Source organism: Dromiciops gliroides, chromosome 2, assembly GCF_019393635.1.
Source record: "Dromiciops gliroides isolate mDroGli1 chromosome 2, mDroGli1.pri, whole genome shotgun sequence".
Lineage (NCBI taxonomy): Eukaryota > Metazoa > Chordata > Mammalia > Microbiotheria > Microbiotheriidae > Dromiciops > Dromiciops gliroides.
In genome coordinates, this window is record NC_057862.1 from 426,979,333 (window position 1) to 426,998,490 (window position 19,158).

General features: G+C 39.5%; 2 protein-coding genes across 2 annotated transcripts; both read right to left on the reverse strand.

Moving 5' to 3' along the window:
- Positions 1–3,822: 3,822 nt before the first annotated feature.
- On the reverse strand, positions 3,823–4,761 carry LOC122744064 (olfactory receptor 7C1-like). The gene has a single exon (XM_043989400.1). It carries the CDS (start codon positions 4,759–4,761, stop codon positions 3,823–3,825), a length of 939 nt encoding a protein of 312 aa, XP_043845335.1.
- Positions 4,762–17,761: 13,000 nt separating this feature from the next.
- Positions 17,762–18,691, reverse strand: LOC122743442 (olfactory receptor 1L6-like). Its single transcript, XM_043988393.1, has one exon. The coding sequence runs from the start codon at positions 18,689–18,691 to the stop codon at positions 17,762–17,764; it is 930 nt and encodes a 309-aa protein (XP_043844328.1).
- Positions 18,692–19,158: the final 467 nt, after the last annotated feature.

Genomic DNA, 19,158 nt, shown 5'->3' on the forward strand with positions numbered 1-19,158 from the left:
ATGTTATATTGGAAAGAGGACTGTTCTTAGTGTCAGAAGACCTGAATTTTAGTCCAATACTCACCAAATGTTTAACCCTGAGCAAGATGACTCACCTTTCACAGTGTTTGTTATATATTAGCACTAAACAAATGCTTATTGACTGACCACCTTACTCATTTCTAAAATGGGAATAATGAAATTTTCCATCCCTACCTCAAAGTATTTCTGTGAAGGAAGTGTTTTCTGAAACTGTAAAATGCTTTATGAAAGTGAGACATTAATATTCAATAATAATGAGAGCTAGCATTTATATAGAGCTTCAAGTTTTGTGAAGGACTTTATCTCATTTTATTCTCACAACATACCTGGGAGAGAAGTGTTATTATTTGTCATGAAATAATGGGATTTAGCAGATAGTCAAAGACCCACCTGGAGATTAATCTAGACTGATTGAATCAAGTGAGAGTGATTGACTGCTGATTAAGCCTACTTCAAGTTAACTGGATTGTAATCACACCTTGAGAACACCTTCAGAACCAAAGGATTTGGATGATGCCAACCAATCAGCTTGAAGCAGTGTGTAAGGACCGCCTCTGTTCCAGACCTATAAAAAGCTTCCACAATCAGCTTGCTGGAGAGAGTTCATGATTGAAGCAGGCTTGCAGCAGAGGACTTGAGGAAGAACCAGACCAGGCTGGAACTCTAGGCTAAATAGGCTTTTTTCTTAACTTTCTGAACTCCATGGGAATATCTGTATGCTCTAATAAATGTTTAATGCCCAAGGACTGGTGCTAAAGCTTCTAATTTAAGGCAACCACAATTAAGATTTTAAACATCACATATTATTACTTTTACATATGAGAAAACTGAAGCAGACAGAGGTTAAATGATTTGCCAGGGATCACACAGCTATTAAGTGTCTGAGATTCGAATTCATTTCTTCTTGATTCCAGGTCTAATGTTCTATTCACTGCACCAACATCTATTTAGCATGAAGCACAGGGTCTTGCACATACTAGCTATTTAATGTTTACTGGAAGTAGGTTGTGGTCTCACCCATAAAATGTTCTTCCAATACAAGGGCACCTCTGGACACTAATATGAGGGAGATGTCAGTTCTGGGCTGTCGTTAGGAGGCTGACATTGTTTATTCAGGCTCATCCCTTTGCCTTAGTACTAGTTGAGGGCCTATAGATTGTCTTGCTAAAACCACATTTTCTCTGTCTCTCCACATTCCCCTTCCATGCTGCCTTTCTGAGTTACTGTTTAGAAACATTTATTTTAAGGGATCTTCCTAAAGCACAGACCTAGGAAATGGCTCTGATTCCTTATGTTGTAGCCTAGCAGTGGCCTAGGGGAACTATTGGCCTGCTGTGGAAGGAGCTTGAGATATAGCTCCAGGGAACCATATAGGGAAACAAGGAGTCAAAGGCCCTGCTTACAAAAGCAAGTCCAAGGGGGCAACTAGGTGGCTCAGTGGATAAAGCACCGGCCCTGGATTCAGGAAGACCTGAGTTCAAATCCGGCCTCAGACACTTGACACTTATTAGCTGTGTGACCCTGGGCAAGTCACTTAACCCTCATTGCCCTACAAAAAACAAAAACAAACCAAAAGCAAGTCCACTCTAGAAATCAAATCAAATTAATTTCTGACCATATTCTAAACACAGCCAATAAAGATTCTATTCATGAAACTCACCAGTGTAACTAGAAGAAAGCAGCATAATGAACCAGGGTCAATGAGAATGCTAAGAACTTAGAGCTGAAGAGATTTCAGAGAATCTTGTCCCACCCCTCCTTGAAGCATTAATTCTTTTTATGACATGTCTGACCAGACCTCATTGACTACTACACATCAGTGCAGGAACTTCCTGGCTCTCTATGGTCCAGGTAGTGGGAAATAAGATCAAGGGAGCTGGAAGAAGCTGAAAATGAAAGGAGCAAAGTCATAAAGTCATAGATCTAGATTTGGAAGGGGCCTCAGTGGCCATCTAGCTCAACCCCTATACTTTTTAGCTGAGCAAACCAAGGCACAGGGATGTTGAACCTTTCTTGGGGTCATATAGATAGATACACAGAATCAGAGGTGAGATTTGAACCTAGGACTCTAGAACCAAAGCTCTTTCTCCTGTACAATTGTGCTTCTTGATGATGATCAAGGAGAAGGAAGATGCCACTTTTCACATTTTTAGGATATAAGAAACAAGATCCTTTGTCAGTCAAAGTTTTACAGATCAGTGGAAATTTGCTGCAGATAAGTGATCGATCTAGTCTAGCACCATCCTGAAGCATGCTTTACCTTACATTGAGCTAAATTGTGCCTCTCTGAAAATTCCACTCATTGCTCCTAGTTCTGTCCCTCTTTCATGTGACAGTCCTTCGGCATGTACTCCATGAGTCAGTTTCCTTCTCCAGGCAGAATGGCCTCCAGTTCCTTTGAAGGGCCACCTTTTAAGTCCATGCATGCTTTATTTAACTAAGAGTTCTGTGAACTTCATATTTCATTTAAAAAAATGCTTTGAAAGCTGGAGTGCATTTCCTTGATTTCCTTTAATCCTGTGCATTTTAGTGTATTTAAAGACACTATTCTAAGAAGGGGTCCATAGGTTTCAACAGGCTGCCAAAAAGGTGCATGACACAAAAGAGGTTAATAAGACTGCCTGCCCCTTACAGGCAGCCCTTCTTCCCACCAGGTTAGCTACCTATATGAATTCAGGCCAGCGATCATGTTCTTAAGCCTTGACATACTTTCAGCTTTGGTATGCCCAGCCCTCAATGCAAGCAAAGCAGATTGTGTAAGGAGAGAAAGCTTTTCCGTAGAAGTGTTCTCACCTTGAACCTTGCTATACCCATCTTTCTGCTTTATCCAGATATTGGACTGGCCTTGATCCAAACTGGTAAGTTGGAAAAAATTGTTTTGGGTACCGCTAGTTTCCTTTTATGCTCTTTTTTCTCTAACACCCTCATCTTTCTTATCACACTGCTGATTTTGGGTGCCAAGGTCCCGCTGTGCTCAGTTCCTCCTTCACTATGAAAAAAACACCCAAGCCCCATTTTTTTTCTTTCCTTTTTTTTCAGGGCAATGAGGGTTAAGTGACTTGCCCAGGGTCATACAGCTAGTAAGCGTCAAGTGTCTGAGGCTGGATTTGAACTTAGGTCCTCCTGAATCCAGGGCCGGTGCTTTATCCACAGTGCCACCCAGCTATCCCTACAAAAAAAATTTTTGTCAATGAACAGATTTTAAAGATTTCACATCACACTCTTTATCCTAAGGCTGATTCATGGTGGCTTTGTACATTATCTATTATTTATTACTTATGTGTCTTAATATTCATTTGTCTCTTTTGAATGGTTTCCTGCATCTCACAGACCATTCTGCTATGCACTGAATGAAAACCTCTTTCCCATCTTTTGGTGTAGTCTCATACTTCCCTTGAGGACACAGTCCACTGTCATTCAGTCCATCAGCACAGTACTAGAAATGTGGCTAAAATTTGTCCTTTCAGCATGCATGGAATCTCCACTTACCCTCGGATTGGATTATCACTGGTAGGGGAAAGAAAGTAATTTGTCCTAGAGAAGAAAAGAACCTCTTCTGATATGCCCTCACTCTGAGGTTTGGTTCTGTTTGTTCTTGTCTTATGATTGTGTCATCTGATGCTGTGGTCATCAAGGAAGGCCCCAGAAGTGGGCATATGAAAGACATCTCACAAGAATGTGCCGCAGGAGGGTCAGATCAACAGATGCATTTATCAACCTGGATGCATAGGAGATGAAAGCATAGAGAGTGAATGGTCTCCTAATTGTTCCTGGGTTTCTCTTAAGGGCTGTGGTATATCACTAGGAGTGAACCATTCCCTTGCTGAGCAGTTTTCTTAGGGCTCTCTTGATGTCTTTATTTCTCAGGCTGTAGATGAAGGGGTTCAGCATGGGCGTCACCACTGTGTACATCACAGATATGATGATTCCTGTGTCTGCTGAGTAGGAAGATGAAGGCTGTAAATACACTAAGATGAGAGTCCCATAGAAGAGAATGACCACTGAGAGATGGGAACCACAGGTGGAGAAGACTTTGTGCTTCCCATCAGCAGAAGGGACTCTGAAGATAGTGAAGATAATGTGGATATAGGAGAACAGAATGCAAGTGAATGGGATGAAGCCAGCTAGGCTGGCATCAATGAACATCACCACCTGAAAGATGCTAGTGTCTGAACAGGACAGCTTGAGAAGGGGTAGGAGGTCACAGAAGAAGTGGGGGATCACGTGGGATCCACAAAAGGAGAACTGAGCCATGAAGAGAGTGAGGGAGAGGGCAATGAGGTGGGAGCAGAGCCAGGACACAGTGACCAGCAGGACACAGCGTGCAGGGTTCATGACTGTGGTGTAGTGGAGAGGGAGGCAAATGGCCACATAGCGGTCATAGGCCATGGCAGCAAGGAGGAAATCATCCAGAAGAGCAAAGGTCATGAAGAAATACATCTGAGTGAGGCACCCAGCATAGGAGATGGTCTGGTGCTGGGTCCACATGTTCATTAGCATCTTGGGGACTGTGGTGGAAGTAAAACAGGTATCAATGAAGGAGAGATTGGCCAGGAAGAAATACATTGGGGAGTGGAGGTGGGAGCTGGAGGCAATGGCCAGTATGATGAGCAGGTTCCCCAACATAGTGACTAGGTACATGACCAGGAATAGCCCAAAGAGAATCAGCTGATGATCTGGCTGCTCAGAGAGTCCCAGGAGGAGGAATTCAGAGATGCCGGTTGTGTTTCCCTTTTGCATCTCCTGAAAAAGACTGATGGGAGAGCAGTCTGGCTAAAACAGAGAAACCAACAGATGATGGTGGAACCTCCATCTACCCTTCTGGTCTCTGGAGAGTTAACTGGAAATGAGGTGCGGTACCATTATGTGAACTTGGTGAGATCTTGTTTTTGAACAAATGCAAAATTCCCAGGGTAATGTTAATCCTAATAATAACAGTGTCTATATTTTTCCCATATGGAAGCAGTGTATTGTCACGAATAGAATGCTGGCCACAGAGTCAGGATGACTTGGGTTAAAATCCCACCTCTGATAGATATTGATGATGTGATTTTAGTCAAGTTACTTAATCTGTTTCTTGGGCAACTCTCTCAAACTATAAGTTTCAGAATAACTGTTGCTCTGAATTAGCAGTGGGAGCTTCTTCACCTGGGGTTCTTTAGACCTATGGGCTCAAAGGTCTAGACTAAATTTCCATAGTGCTTTATGGTTTATAATGTGCTTTCATCATAGCAGGACCATGCAATTATTAACTTTCTTTTTTGAAAGATGAAGAAATTGAGACTCAAAAAATAAAGTCATGTTCCCATCATAGAACCAGTTTCTGTTTGAGCCGAAACTTGGACCCCAGTCTACTGATTTCAAGTCTAGTTTTTCCCATCCATTGTGCACCACTGCCTTTATTTTTATCCTGACCTGTGATTTCAAAGGTGTAAGTTATTCCCCAGGAAAGAAACTTTCTCTCTCAATGCACATTGACCTCTATTGGAAAGCTAGGTGGACAGAATTATGGACTTGGTTTTAGGAAGTCCTGAATTCAAACCCTGCTTCAGATGCTTACTTGCTATATGACTCTGGACAAGTCATTTAACCTCTCTACAACCCTCTGTAAAGTGGGGATAATAATAACTCCTCTCTTTCAGAGTTGTTATGAGGATCAAATGAGATAACATGTGTAAAGTGCTTTGCAAACCTTGAAATATTATATCAATGTAAGCTATTCTGCAATTTATGCTCAGAGAGAGTTACCTGGAGCACTGGGATTAAGTATCTTATTCACTTAGCCAGCATGTGTCGGAGGACATACTTGAACTCAGGTTTTCCTGATGTCAAAGATTGTTCTCCATTCAGGCTGCCACATGGTCTCCCCACACTGTCTTTCTGAGTCTGTTTCCTCCACCCTACTGATGACATACTTCAAGCCTGTGTAACTTGTAATGGGAAAGTTCTTCATTTCTGAAAATGATCTTGGCCATTTATCGTCATGGGTCGTCCCTCCTTATGTGCTGTTTGTAGCTTCTGTGACTTAGTAGATGGCCTTTGAGAGCTGCTGTGATGGAAAAAAGTACATCTCTCTGTCACCCAGAGTCGCCCACTTTGATCTTGACTAGTGGTCATTTAGTATGCCCTCCTCCAGGTACACACTCAAGACCATTTCAGCTGGGCTTGTGAGTGTCTGCACCACTTTGGTATAGACATTTAGAATCAAGGGTCACTTCTTTGATCAATGAGGTTTTGGAGGAATAGTAGGACTTTAGAGAGATTGACCACTCCCATTGTAATATACTTTTTTCTTTGTTTTGTTTTTTTTTTTAGAATCAGAAATTTATTATATCTTCTCTCTGTACTGATCTATCACCAATATATACATCTGAAAAGGAAGACCTAACTTTCAACCTGAAAAGGTCCCTGTCAGTTTGAACATTTTGACTTGGAGTCTAAATGCAACAGCTATGGTGACAGTATATGGAAGGTAGACCTCTATATATCTACAATAACACAGGACAACTGTTAGACTTAATTTCCCTAGTTTACTGAAAATCAGCAGGTATGTTGTCACAGGAAAGTAGTCAAAAGTAATCTCCCCCGATTTTAGAAATGTAAAATTTTACATTTAAATTTCTTTAAAAAATATTTGTATGAGTTTCAGGACCTTTGCTAACAGGTCTGACTTCCTTTGTAGCAGTCCGGCTTGAGGCCTCGTGAGAAAACTGTGCCTTGAATAGAACAGTTATTTAGTAATTCCCTTAACTTAATTAATCCATTTATTTATTCATTCATTGATTCCAAGAGCCCCCTACAGACACCAGAACTGGTGAGGAAAATACCCACTATAGTCAGAAACCTTACCTGTGATTGGGCTGAAGTTATTCCTTGATTAAATGTTGGTGAAGAGGGAGCTTAAGATGAGATGAGCAGGTCAGACAAGTTTTTTGGGGTGGGGGGTGGGATGGGGTGAATATGGTCCTGGGCCTTATTCTACTGCCATCCTTTCAGAGCAGGGTTATATTTAGGACATTACCCATCTTGATCTTTAACTATTAAGTGGTATTGTACATAGTGTGCTGGGTCTGGAGACAAGAAGACCTGAGTTTGAATCTGGCCCCAGATACTTATTAACTGTGTATCTCTGGGTAAGAGTCATCTAACCTCTGTGTGCTTCAGTTTACTCAACTGTAAAATGGGAATAATTATAGCACCTACCTCCGAGAGTTGTTGTGAAGATCAAATAAGATAATATTTTTAAGTGCTTAGCACAGTGCCTGGCACACACTAGGTTTTTAAATAAATTTTTTTTCCTTCCTTCCTTCTATCCTAACTGCACCTTGAGGGAACTTGTGGTTTATGGAACGAGAGTTTCCTCACCAATAATCTTAACAGCCAAGATGGTATTGACCTTAAGGGAGAAAGGAGAGAAGGAGGCTCTATAAATGCTTTAGTGAATCTCACCCATCCCCATCAATTAGTCCTTACCTAGCAAGACACCATCACTCAGTGCACTGGCTCTGCTGTTTCTTCACCTCTCCCATGGATAAAAGGAAATTCATAGTGGGAAGTTGTTTGAAGATAGATATAGTAGAGGAGACAGAGAGGGCAGGACTTGGGGAACTGGGGAGCTGGATCCATCTTTAGACTTTTTATACTTTGTTGATTCAGTTGATTGGTAGGCCACTGAGACAGATTCCCCAGCTTCCTCATTACAGACCAAAAAAAGTAATTATCTGACCTATCTACTCTTCCCTGCCCAGGGGCCTCCTGAGTCCTTGAATCATGTGGAATTCTTCCCCCTCAGAGTGACCAGCCCTGGGAGCAGGGAAAGGAGCTGTTGCCAAGCTCTTTGCTAATCCCTGCTTTCTTCATTCCTGAGCTCAAGCTTGTCTAGAAATAAATGAGAGTTGTAGTAATGAAAGGAATTTGCAGAGAGACAAGTTTTTTTTGTTCCATATAAGAAATAATTACCCAACAGTTATCTAAAAGTGAAACGGGCTGCCTCAGGAACTAGGGAGCTCTTCATAATTGGGGAACCTTTAAGCAGAGAATGAACTTGTCAGGGACACTAAGGAAGATGTTCTGAGATCTCTTCCAACTCAGATTTTATGACAATAGATCCATTCAAAGATCTTTACCTCCAAAGTTTGCCAAGCACTTAAAAAGTTAGCATGGGATAGTAATGGAAAAAGAAGACTTAGAAATGTCTGCCAGGGGCAGCTAGGCGGCACAGTGGATAGAGCACAGGCCCTGGATTCAGGAGGACCTGAGTTCAAATCCGGCCTCAGACACTTATCACTTACTAGCTGTGTGGCCCTAGGCAAGTCACTTAACCCCAATTGCCTCACCAAAAAAAAAAAAGAAAGAAATGTCTGCCAGATATCAAATATCTGAAGTATTTTCAGATATAATAAGAGGGATTATAATTTTCCTTTGCAACAAAAAAGGTGGAACTGGGGTTTGGGTAAAGTTATAGAGTTTCAGATTTTGGCAGAAAAATAAGGCATAACTCTAAAACAATTAGAATTGTCTGAAAAATAGGATCATCTCCCTTGTGTGGTAATGAATTCTCTGTTGATATAAGTATTTAAGTAGAGTCTTAATGATTACACTGATTGGGATGTCATTGAACCAAATGTGATTTAGTGGAAAGAACTCTGAATGTGGTATCAGAAAACCAGAGTTCAAATCCTGGCTTGATCTGTGTAAATTGGACAAATAACAACTTCTTAGAAGTTATTTATTTTCTTATTTATCAAATGGGGATGATTATTCTTGCTCTGCCTACTTCAACCAATTAATCAACAATCATTTATTAGGTGCATTATGCTAGGTGCTGGGAATGTGTGTGTGTACATATATGTGTATATATATATATATATGTATATATGTATACATATATATACACATATACAGAAATATACACAAACACATCCATATATAACAAATAGAAACATATATAAATATATCCATATTTATATGGATATTATAAGGGGCTAAAATTCTAGCTATGATGTCTAAAATCTAATGAGTGGTCACCTTAAATTAGAAAACGTATAGCATCAATCTTTGGGCATTAAATATTTATTAAAGTGTATTAGGGGTAAGTAAAAAGAAATACATGGATCAAGTATGAAGTTTGTTTGCTCTCCCTATCCTGCCTGTCTCTTGCTCCACAGTCAAAGTCTCTAACCGAAAGGGCCCATGCTTCAGTGGCTTCTCCCCGAAGCCTGTCAAGAAACTGGAAACAGGGCCGTCCACACACACAGCTCCAAGATAATTGGCTGGTAACACTGATTGACAGGACCCACAAGCAAAAATCACTTCCTGATGCTGAACTGACCTTTGAAACCCCAGAAAAGGTCACTTCTGGATGCTAAAGTCACATGGTTTCTTTTCAGGCCAGAGCTCACTATATTCCTCTCAGCAGGGGGTATATTCATAACAATATTATGGTTATATATTCATGTTTCTATATATGTATTTCTCTTTATTTTTTTTCTCTCTCTCCTACCTCTCTTTCACTTCCAGTACTGGTGCTTTAAAAATTCCTATTATTTTAATGATCACTTTTCTTCAAAAGATTCCTAAATCTGTATATCCAACCTTTATTTCCATCCTGTGAAGTACCAAAACTTATGGGATGCAGCCAAAGCAGTTCTTAGGGGAAATTTTATATCTCTAAATGCCTACATGAATAAAATAGAGAAAGAGAAGATCAATAAATTCGGCATGCAACTAAAAAAACTAGAAAAAGAACAAATTAAAAATCCCCAATCAAATACCAAATTCAAAATTCTGAAAATTATAGGAGAGATTAATAAAATTGAAAGAAAGAGAACTATATAATTAATAAATAAAACTATATAATTAATAAATAAAACTAAGAGCTGGTTTTATGAAGAAATTAATAAAATAGATAAACTTTTGGTTAATTTGATTTAAAAAAAGAAAGAAGAAAACCAAATTAACAATATCAAAAATGAAAAAGGTGAATGTACCACCAATGAAGAGAAAATTAAAGCAATAATTAGGAGCTATTTTTCCCGACTGTACGGCAATGAATTTGACAATCTAAATGAGATAGATGAATATTTACAAAAATATAAATTGCCCAGATTAACAGAAGAGGAAATAAAATACTTAAATAGACCCATTTTAGAAAAAGAAATTGTCATCAAGGAACTCCCTAAGAAAAAATCTCCAGGGCCAGATGGATTTACAAGTAAATTCTACCAAACATTTAAAGAACAATTCCAATACTATATAAATTATTTGGGAAAATAGGTGAAGAAGGAGTCCTACCAAATCCCTTTTATGAGACAAAGATGGAGCTGATACCTAAACCAGGTCAAAGAAAATTATAGACCAGTTTCCCTAATGAATATTGATGATGCAAAAATTCTAAATAAAATATTATCAAAAATATTACAGGGGAAGCTAGGTGGCACAGTGGATAGAGCTCTGGATTCAGAAGGACATGAGTTCAAATCCAGCCTCAGACACTTAACACTTACTAGCTGTGTGACCCTGGGAAAGTCACTTAACCCCAATTGCCTCACCAAATATATATATATAGTACAGCAATTTATCATTATGACCAGCTGGGATTTATGCCAGGAATGCAGGGCTAGTTCAATATTAGGAAAACTATCAACATAATTGACCACATTGATAAAAAAACTAACCAAAATCATATGATTATCTCAATAGATGCAGAGAAAGCTTTTGAGAAACTATAACATCCTTTCCAATTAAAAATACTAGAGAGTATTTCCTTCCTGGGCTCCAATCTTGCACTGTTGACTGCCTTCTCAGCACCTCTACCTGGGCATCTTATATCCATCCCAAACTCATTATTTGGGATGGTTATAGGATCTAAATCTGTTGTTCTTCCTAACTTTCCTATTTCTGTTAAGACATTTCTAATCTTCCCCCTCTTTCTCAACCCCCATATCCAGCCCATTGCCAAATCTTTTAGTTTGCACATCCAAAGTAACTCCCAGATCTATCTACTTTTCTATGATCACATAGCCACCACTCTAATTCAGGCATTTATTATCTCTCACTTGGACTATAACATTAGCCTCCTAATTGAAATTCCTGCTTCTAGTCTGTCCTCTCTCCAACCTAACCTCCATGGAGTCATCAAAATGATCTTCCAAAAGCACAAGTCTGACCATGTCAGACCACTAATCAAGAATCTTCAATGGCTTCTTAATGTCTCTGGGATAAAATACAAATTCCTCAGTTTGACATTTTGGCACCTTCATACTTTAGCTACAACTTATCTTTCCTTACTAATTTCATGTGATTCATCTTCCTATGCCTTATGTTTTAGCCAAATTGGGCTACTTACTGTTTCCAGAACCCAACAGCCCATCTCCTGCCCCTGTGCCTCTGCATATCCCAATTCTAGAATATACTCCTTTCTCACATCTACTACTTAGAGTCATTAATTTCCTTCATGTCTTGAGACTCAGACATGAAGAAGTTAATGCTTTCTTCACCCTAAAATAATCAAGTATTTATTTATATATTCACTTCTTGTATCCCTCCAATAGAATATAAATCCTGTGAAGGCAGGTACTTTTTATTTTGTCTATCTGTAGTGCCTTACACACAATAGGCACTTAAATGGTTTTTTCTTTTCTTTCTTTTTTTTTTTTGAGGGACAATGAGGTTTTTTTTTAAATTTTTAAAAATTAAAAAAATTTTTTTTTCAGTGAGGCAATTGGGGTTAAGTGACTTGCCCAGGGCCATACAGCTAGTAAGTGTTAAGTGTCTGAGGCCGGATTTGAACTCAGGTACTCCTGACTCCAGGGCCAGTGCTCTATCCACTGCGCCACCTAGCTGCCCGACAATGCAGTTTTAAGTGACTTGCTCAGGGTCACACAGCTAGTAAGTGTCAAGTGTTTGAGGTTGGATTTGAACTCAGGTCCTCCTGAATCCAGGGCCAGTACTTTTATCCACTGCGCCACCTAGCTGCCACCTAAATGTTTTTTTAATTTAGTGGCTGGAATTGGAATAATTGACTGGCCCAGTATGGTAATGAGATAGGAATACTACATAGAATCAGATTCACAAAATATTAGAAATGAGGAGTACCTTAGGTATCAACTGATCCAATCTCATCATTATTCAGGTAAGGAAACTGAGTCCCAAATAGGGGAAATGACTTGCCCAGATTCACATTGAGAGCTGAAACTCAAAGGCAGGTCTTTCTAATTCTGAGTCCAGTGCTCTTTTTATTTCATTGCACTTTAATACATCAAAAGAGATGTGACTTTATTATTGTTAATGTTTCATTTGTGCTTTTTGGTTTTATACTGCATTTACTTCCCAGCTAGGTGGCATAGAAGATAGAATCAGGAAGACATTTTCCTGAGTTCAAATCTGCCATCAGATACTTAATAACTGTATGGCCCTGGGCAAGTCACTTAACCCTTTTTGCCTCAGTTTCTTCATCTATAAAATAAGCTGGAGAAGGAGATGGCAAACCACTTCTGTGTCTTTGCCAAGAAAACTACAAATAGGGTCATGATGAGTAGAATATGACTGATAACGATTGAACAACAATAATCTCCCAATAGTACTCTCCCTTATAATAGAAAGCAACAGTCAAGCAAAACTGCCTAATTTCAAATGGCAAAATATATAAAACTCTAAACATGCTACTTACCACCTGTCTGTTTACTGAGAAGGTAATGAATTCCAGTATTAGTTATCTGTAAATTATATTGATCCTTGAATTTGATCTGAGTTCTATTGCCATTTAATGTTTTCATTCATACTTTTGTATTCATTGTTATTGTGTACATTATTTTCCTAATTTTGCTTTCTTCATTCCATATCAATTCATCCTTGTCTTCTCAGGTTTCTCTGAATTTTCACTTTAGTCACCCCTTATGTTAAAATAACACTCCATTACATTCACTTATAGCTACATGTTTATTTTTAATTTATGTGTCTATATTATTTCCAGCTTTTATTACAAAAATAGTACTGCTAGGAATAATTTGGTGTTTATAAGACCTTTTTATCACTGATCTCCTTTGCATTTTTGGGGCCATAGAGTTGTGTAAAGGAGGATATATGTAACTTATTTTTCTTTTCTTTCTTTTTTTTTTTTTTTTGCAGGCAATGGGGGTTAAGTGACTTGCTCAGGGCCACACAGCTAGTAAGTGTCAAGTGTCTGAGGCTGGATTTGAACTCAGGTACTCCTGTAACTTATTTTTCTTACATAATTTCAAATTTTTTTTTTCAGTGAGGCAATTGGGGTTAAGTGACTTGCCCAGGGTCACACAGCTAGTAAGTGTTAAGTGTCTGAGGCCAGATTTGAACTCAGGTACTTCTGACTCCAGGGCTGGTGCTTTATCCACTGCGCCATCTAGCTGCCCCCAAATTGTTTTTCAGAATTCCTAGACCTCCAGTAAAGTATTAGTGTGCCTGATATTTCACAGCCCCTCCAACATCATAGTATCATAGATCTAGAGTTGGAAGGGCCCTTAGGGGTTGTCCCTGTCCTGATTGGTGAGATACAAAGAACTTTCTGCATAGCAGCTCTTTGTGGAAGCTTGTACAGGTTTTACTATCTCTATCATCCATTTATAGATGAAGAGATCAAGGCTCAGAGACAAGTGAGTTGCCTATGTTTATGTAGCTAGTAAACATCAGAGGTCAGACTTGAAGTAATTTCTCCTGTCTCTAAGTCTAATAATCTTTCACTATACTATCAGTTATATTGAAAAACAGCCTCATTATACTAAGCAAAGTTTTCATTTGATGGACACCACCAGGCCCATACTCAGTGGCTCTCCAACTTGGTAGGACCTGCCACAGCTTATGCTCCTCTGTTATTACCTTCAGTAGGCAAATGTCTCCATTCTGAGGCATTAAAGGAAAACTTCCAGGAATGAACTCTTAGAAACAGTCCCTTCATATTCTACTCTGGTCAGAGAACAAATGAAGTAATGTGTTAAGCTCTGTAACCACATTTCGGGAAGTACATTGATAATCTGGAGAGCATCCAAGGAGGGCAACTGGCATGGTGATAAGCCATGATACCATGTCATATGAGTATCAATTCAAGAAAACAGGGATATTTAAGATTCAGTGGGAGTAGCATTAGAGGTGTGTTCAAATATTTTAACAACTATTACGAGGAGGAGGGATTTGATTTGTTCTTTTTGTTCCCTGAAGGTAGAATCAGGATTAATGGTTGGAAATTTAGGTTTGAAGTAATAATTAGAGCTGGGAAAAGTGGAATTTGGGGAAATGCAGGTGTTGTAAAAACAAAAGAAAATAATAAAAATTTATTTTAAAAATAAAGAGAATATAGGTAAGTTGAGAGATACTGCTAACCCACTCAGACCAATCTCTTCTTCTTCTTCTTCTTCTTCTTTTTTTTTTTGGGGGGTGAGGCAATTGGGGTTAAGTGACTTGTCCAGGGTCACACAGCTAGTAAGTGTTAAGTGTCTGAGGCCGGATTTGAACTCAGGTCCTCCTGAATCCAGGGCTGGTGCTCTATCCACTGTACCACCTAGCTGCCCCAGACCAATCTCTTCTTAATATATATTTTTTAAACTTCAGGAAACAATGTCCTAAATCTTAAATCTTTCTAGCTAGAAATTTTCTATTATACAGATGGTTGCTAAGAGATGAATGAACCAGCTGAGTATCAGTTCTGATTTTACATTCTAGCAGCACTTAAAACAATTTAAAAGTTTGTGGTTATTGAAAAGAAATGTCCTACAACTGAAGCTAAAAACAAAAGTGGAATTGGCTTCCTTGGGATATCATTGGTTCTTTTTCCTTGGAAGTTTTCAAATAGAAGCTATATGACCAATTGTCAGTTATGTTATAGGTGGGGTTCCTTTAGGTATGAGCTGAAAGACCTCTGAAGTTACTTCCAACTTGACAATTCTGTGAAGCTCTGATGTTAGTAGAGGTGGTAGGAATGGTAATTTAAGGATGGTTCTCATTTCTATGGCACTTAACAGTTGACAGATTATTCCTTGACAATATCCCAAAGTCGGAGGCAGATGCAACCAACAATATCCCCATTTTACATATGGTTAGGGTTCATTGGGTGTGGTGGGAGATAACTTGATGAATCAATCAGTCAACAAGCATTTATTAAGTGAAATGATAGAAACAGAACTTGGATTCTGAAATTCTAGGTTTCCATGTTTATTAGTTGTGACCTTGAATAAATCACAATTTCTTTGGATTTTAATTTCCTCATCTGCAGTTTGGTGATAGTTATCCTTAATGTATGTACTTTGTTGGAGATATTTGAGGAAATGACTTTAACATTAATATGCTATAGAAATTTTGAGCTTATGATGGAGGAAATCTTGGGTTTCATAGGACAGACAGACTGGAGACTCTTCCAATTAGAGCCTAATTGAATTTACTGTGGGATGAAAGTCAGGAGGTAAAATTCTAAAGTGATAATATGTCCAGATTGAATAGTCAACCAATCCATATATTTTTATTGAACTCTTACAACCAATGAACCTTTCCTCAAGGTGTTGCAGACACTTATAGATGTCACATTTTATAGTTTTCAAATTGATTGAAACCTATTATTTCCTTTGATTCCTACAATAATCCAGTGAGGCATTTCATGGCAATATAGGGATAGAGACTGAAACTGCGGTTTCATTAGTTTAAAGAACTTTCAGGTGAAGGGGTTAACTCTGCCAATGCAGGGTGGCACCTTCTCTGCAACTTTTAGAGAGTTGCTTCAAAGCAGGGTCACACAACTATTAGATGTCTGAGGTAATATTTGCATCCAGGATTTCTGGTTCTAAGACCAACTATCTATCCATCAAATCATTTTAGACATGGGGAATGCTGATTCATAGAGAAGAAAAATGACTTGCCCTAAATCACATAAGGAGTTGGTGATGGAAAAAGGATGATAGCCTTAGGCTCCTGACTCCTAGCTTATTTTTCATTTCACCACACGATGACATTTCCTTGTTTGACTTTTCATGTCTTCAGGGCCCAGCACTATGACTAGAACATTGCATGCTTAGTAAGTTGTGTTGAACAACATAGGGGATGATTTGGAGAAGAAAAGGGTTGGGGGGAGGAAGTGCTAAGTGAGACATCAAGAACCAGGGCTGTTCTGGATAAAGGCAGCTTTGGGCTTGATTTGTAGTAGGAAAGAATCTCTAGAGTTCTACTTACATAACTCATCATGCCTCTTCCTGCCTCCCTGTTTTTACTTAAGTTGTTTCTTCATCCCAGAATGCCTTCCTCATTCCTTATCTTACTTATTCTTTGAGGTCCAACTCAACTCTTACCTCTGTCCACCTCACCCTTCTTTCCTTTTTGGGGGCTTCATTTAGCCCTCACTGTCCAGAACACTCATAGGATTTAGAACTGGAAAAAGACCTTAAGAGATCATTTAATTTAACTTACTAATTTTTTTTGGAGGAAGAAACTGAGACTCAAAAAGCTTAAATGACTTGCTCAAAATAACATAGGTAGTAAGCAGCAGATCTGGGACTTGAACCCAGGTCTTCTGACTTTGGAGCCAGGGATTTTTCCATGTTATCCTGCTGTCTGATTCACTGGGCATAGTCCTAACTGCCTAGTATCATTGGTTATCTTTTATATGTACATTTTCTCTCCCCAACTAGACTATAAGTGATTTAGTGATATGGGCCTCCTTGATGTTCTTTCTATAAGATGCCCCATCTCCTGATGAGACATTTTCACTGACTGTCTCCCATGCCTGGAATTCTCTCCCTCTTCATCTCCACCTCTTTGCTCCTCTGAATTCCTTTAAATTCCTGCTAAAAGCCTCTATTCAATTCCCCTTCATACTGGTGTCTTACCTTTGTTGATTATCTCCAATTTATTTTGTATGTATCTTTTTAGTACATATGTGCTTGCATGTTGTCTCCTTCCATTTGACTATAAGCTCCTCAAGAGCAGGGACTATTTTTTGGCTTTGTGTTTTTAGCACTTAGCAGAATGACCAGTAGATAGTAAGTACTTAAATACTTGCTTATTGGCTAGCACAGGGTTCTTAAACTTTTTCCACCTGCAACCCCTTTTTGCCTGAGAAATTTTTATGTGACCCCAGGTATATAGGTATATAAAATAGGTATACATAACTTTTAATGTTGCCAAATTTTTGGGGACCCCCACATTCAGTTATGCAGCCCTGTATGGGGTCACAACCCACAGTTTAAGAAGCTTTGGACTAGCAGACTTTTTGAGATCAGACTCTATGTCATTTCCCTTTTTACCCCTAGTATTAAATACATGGTAGGTAGGCACTAAGTAAATGTTGATGATGACCAATGAATTACAAGAAGATCTTTAGGGTGCATCTAGATCAACCATCTTAATTTACAGAGAAACATTTAGAAACATTGTGGAAAAACAAAAATGCAGAGAAGTTAAACAATTGTGGGGTCACCCAGATAGTGAATGACAGGATCAGTGCTAGAATTTAGGTCTTCGAACTAGTTTAGTTTCCCTTCTCTTACATTCACTTTTTTTTTTTTGTGAGGCAATTGGGGTTAAGTGACTTGCCCAGGGTCACACAGCTAGTAAGTGTTAAGTGTCTGAGGCTGGATTTGAACTCAGGTACTCCTGAATCCAGGGCCGGTGCTTTATCCACTGCGCCATCTAGCTGCCCACATTCACTTTTTTACCATGATGACAGCTACCCTGTCTCAGCCTGTTCTGAGGAGGCCATTATGCTGGGTGTGAAAAATGACTTGGGCTATTCTGCTCTTCCCATCACTTTCCTCAAGGCTCCCTTCATGTCTTTATTCCTGAGGCTGTAGATGAAAGGGTTCAGCATGGGGGTGACCACTGTGTAGATGATTGTTACTACTCGGTCCTTGGTGACTGAGTAGGTAGATGAGGGACGAATGTATACTGAAATGATAGTTCCATAGAACAGTACCACAACGGTGATGTGGGAGCTACAGGTTGAGAAAGCCTTATACCTCCCTTTCCCTGAGGGAACCCTCAGCACAGCACGTGTGATCCAGACATAGGAGATAACTATGAATAAGAATGGGCTCATGATCACCAAGGAGCCTTCAGTGAATGCCAAGACCTCGTTGATAGAGGTGTCAGAGCAGGAGAGTGTCAGCAGAGGCTGGACGTCACAGAAGAAATGATGTATGATGTTAGGCCCACAGAAGGACAGGCGGGCCATGAGGAGTGTGTGGACCAGTGAGTGCAAGTGGGACACTATCCATGATATGACCACTAATAGGACACAACGCCTGGGGCTCATGGTTGTGGTATAGTATAATGGATTACAGATAGCCATGTATCGGTCAATAGCCATTACAGCCAGGAGGAAACTGTCTGTGATGCCAAAGGCCACAAAGAAGTACATCTGGGCAATGCACCGGGCAAAAGGGATGGCCTTGTTCTGCATCAGCATGCTCACCAGCATCTGGGGCACAATAACAGTGGTGAAGCAGATGTCAACTAAGGACAAGTTGGAGAGGAAGAAGTACATAGGCGTGTGAAGGCGGGTGTCTCCCAAGATAGCTGCAATGATGACTGTGTTGCCTATCAAATTGAGGAGGTACATTACCAGGAAGAGTACGATGAGCCACACCTGCTGCTGGGGATCAGTGGACAGTCCTAGGAGAAAGAATTCAGACACGTGGGTTTGGTTTGCCTGCTCCATCGCATCCCCCTGTGGGGAAAGCAAAATTGGGGACCATTAGCTATGTTGGATTCTGGGGCTTCCTATAATTTGGAATCCCTTGGGGAAACTTCTGGGTTTCCCTGAGCCTAGAAAAAGCATTAAGATATTTTGAAATTCACTCTTGTGTTCTTACACTTTCTGCATTCTCATTTCAAGAGAGGATTTCAAGCACGGCTTTGTCCATTTTTTTTTTCCCTTTTGCTTATTATTGGGTCTGGTGTTATTCGGTCATAGGAACTCAGGGATTTGACTCTGGAAGGAACTTTGAAGGTCATACTATTCAACTCCTTTATTTTGTAGATGAAGGGACGGAGTCCCAGAGAAGTGACTTCTTCTAATTCCAAATCTGGTGTCCTGTCTACTCTACTAGCTTCTTCTTCTCTTTGCTAAGGCAGTGACCATCCTATATATCTTCCACCCAAACCTTTTTTTTTGTCATAAGTTTG

Coding starts and splice junctions, on each gene's coding strand:
- LOC122744064 (XM_043989400.1), bottom strand. CDS start 4,761: ATGCAAAAGGGAAACACAACCGGCATCTCTGAATTCCTCCTCCTGGGA.
- LOC122743442 (XM_043988393.1), bottom strand. CDS start 18,691: ATGGAGCAGGCAAACCAAACCCACGTGTCTGAATTCTTTCTCCTAGGA.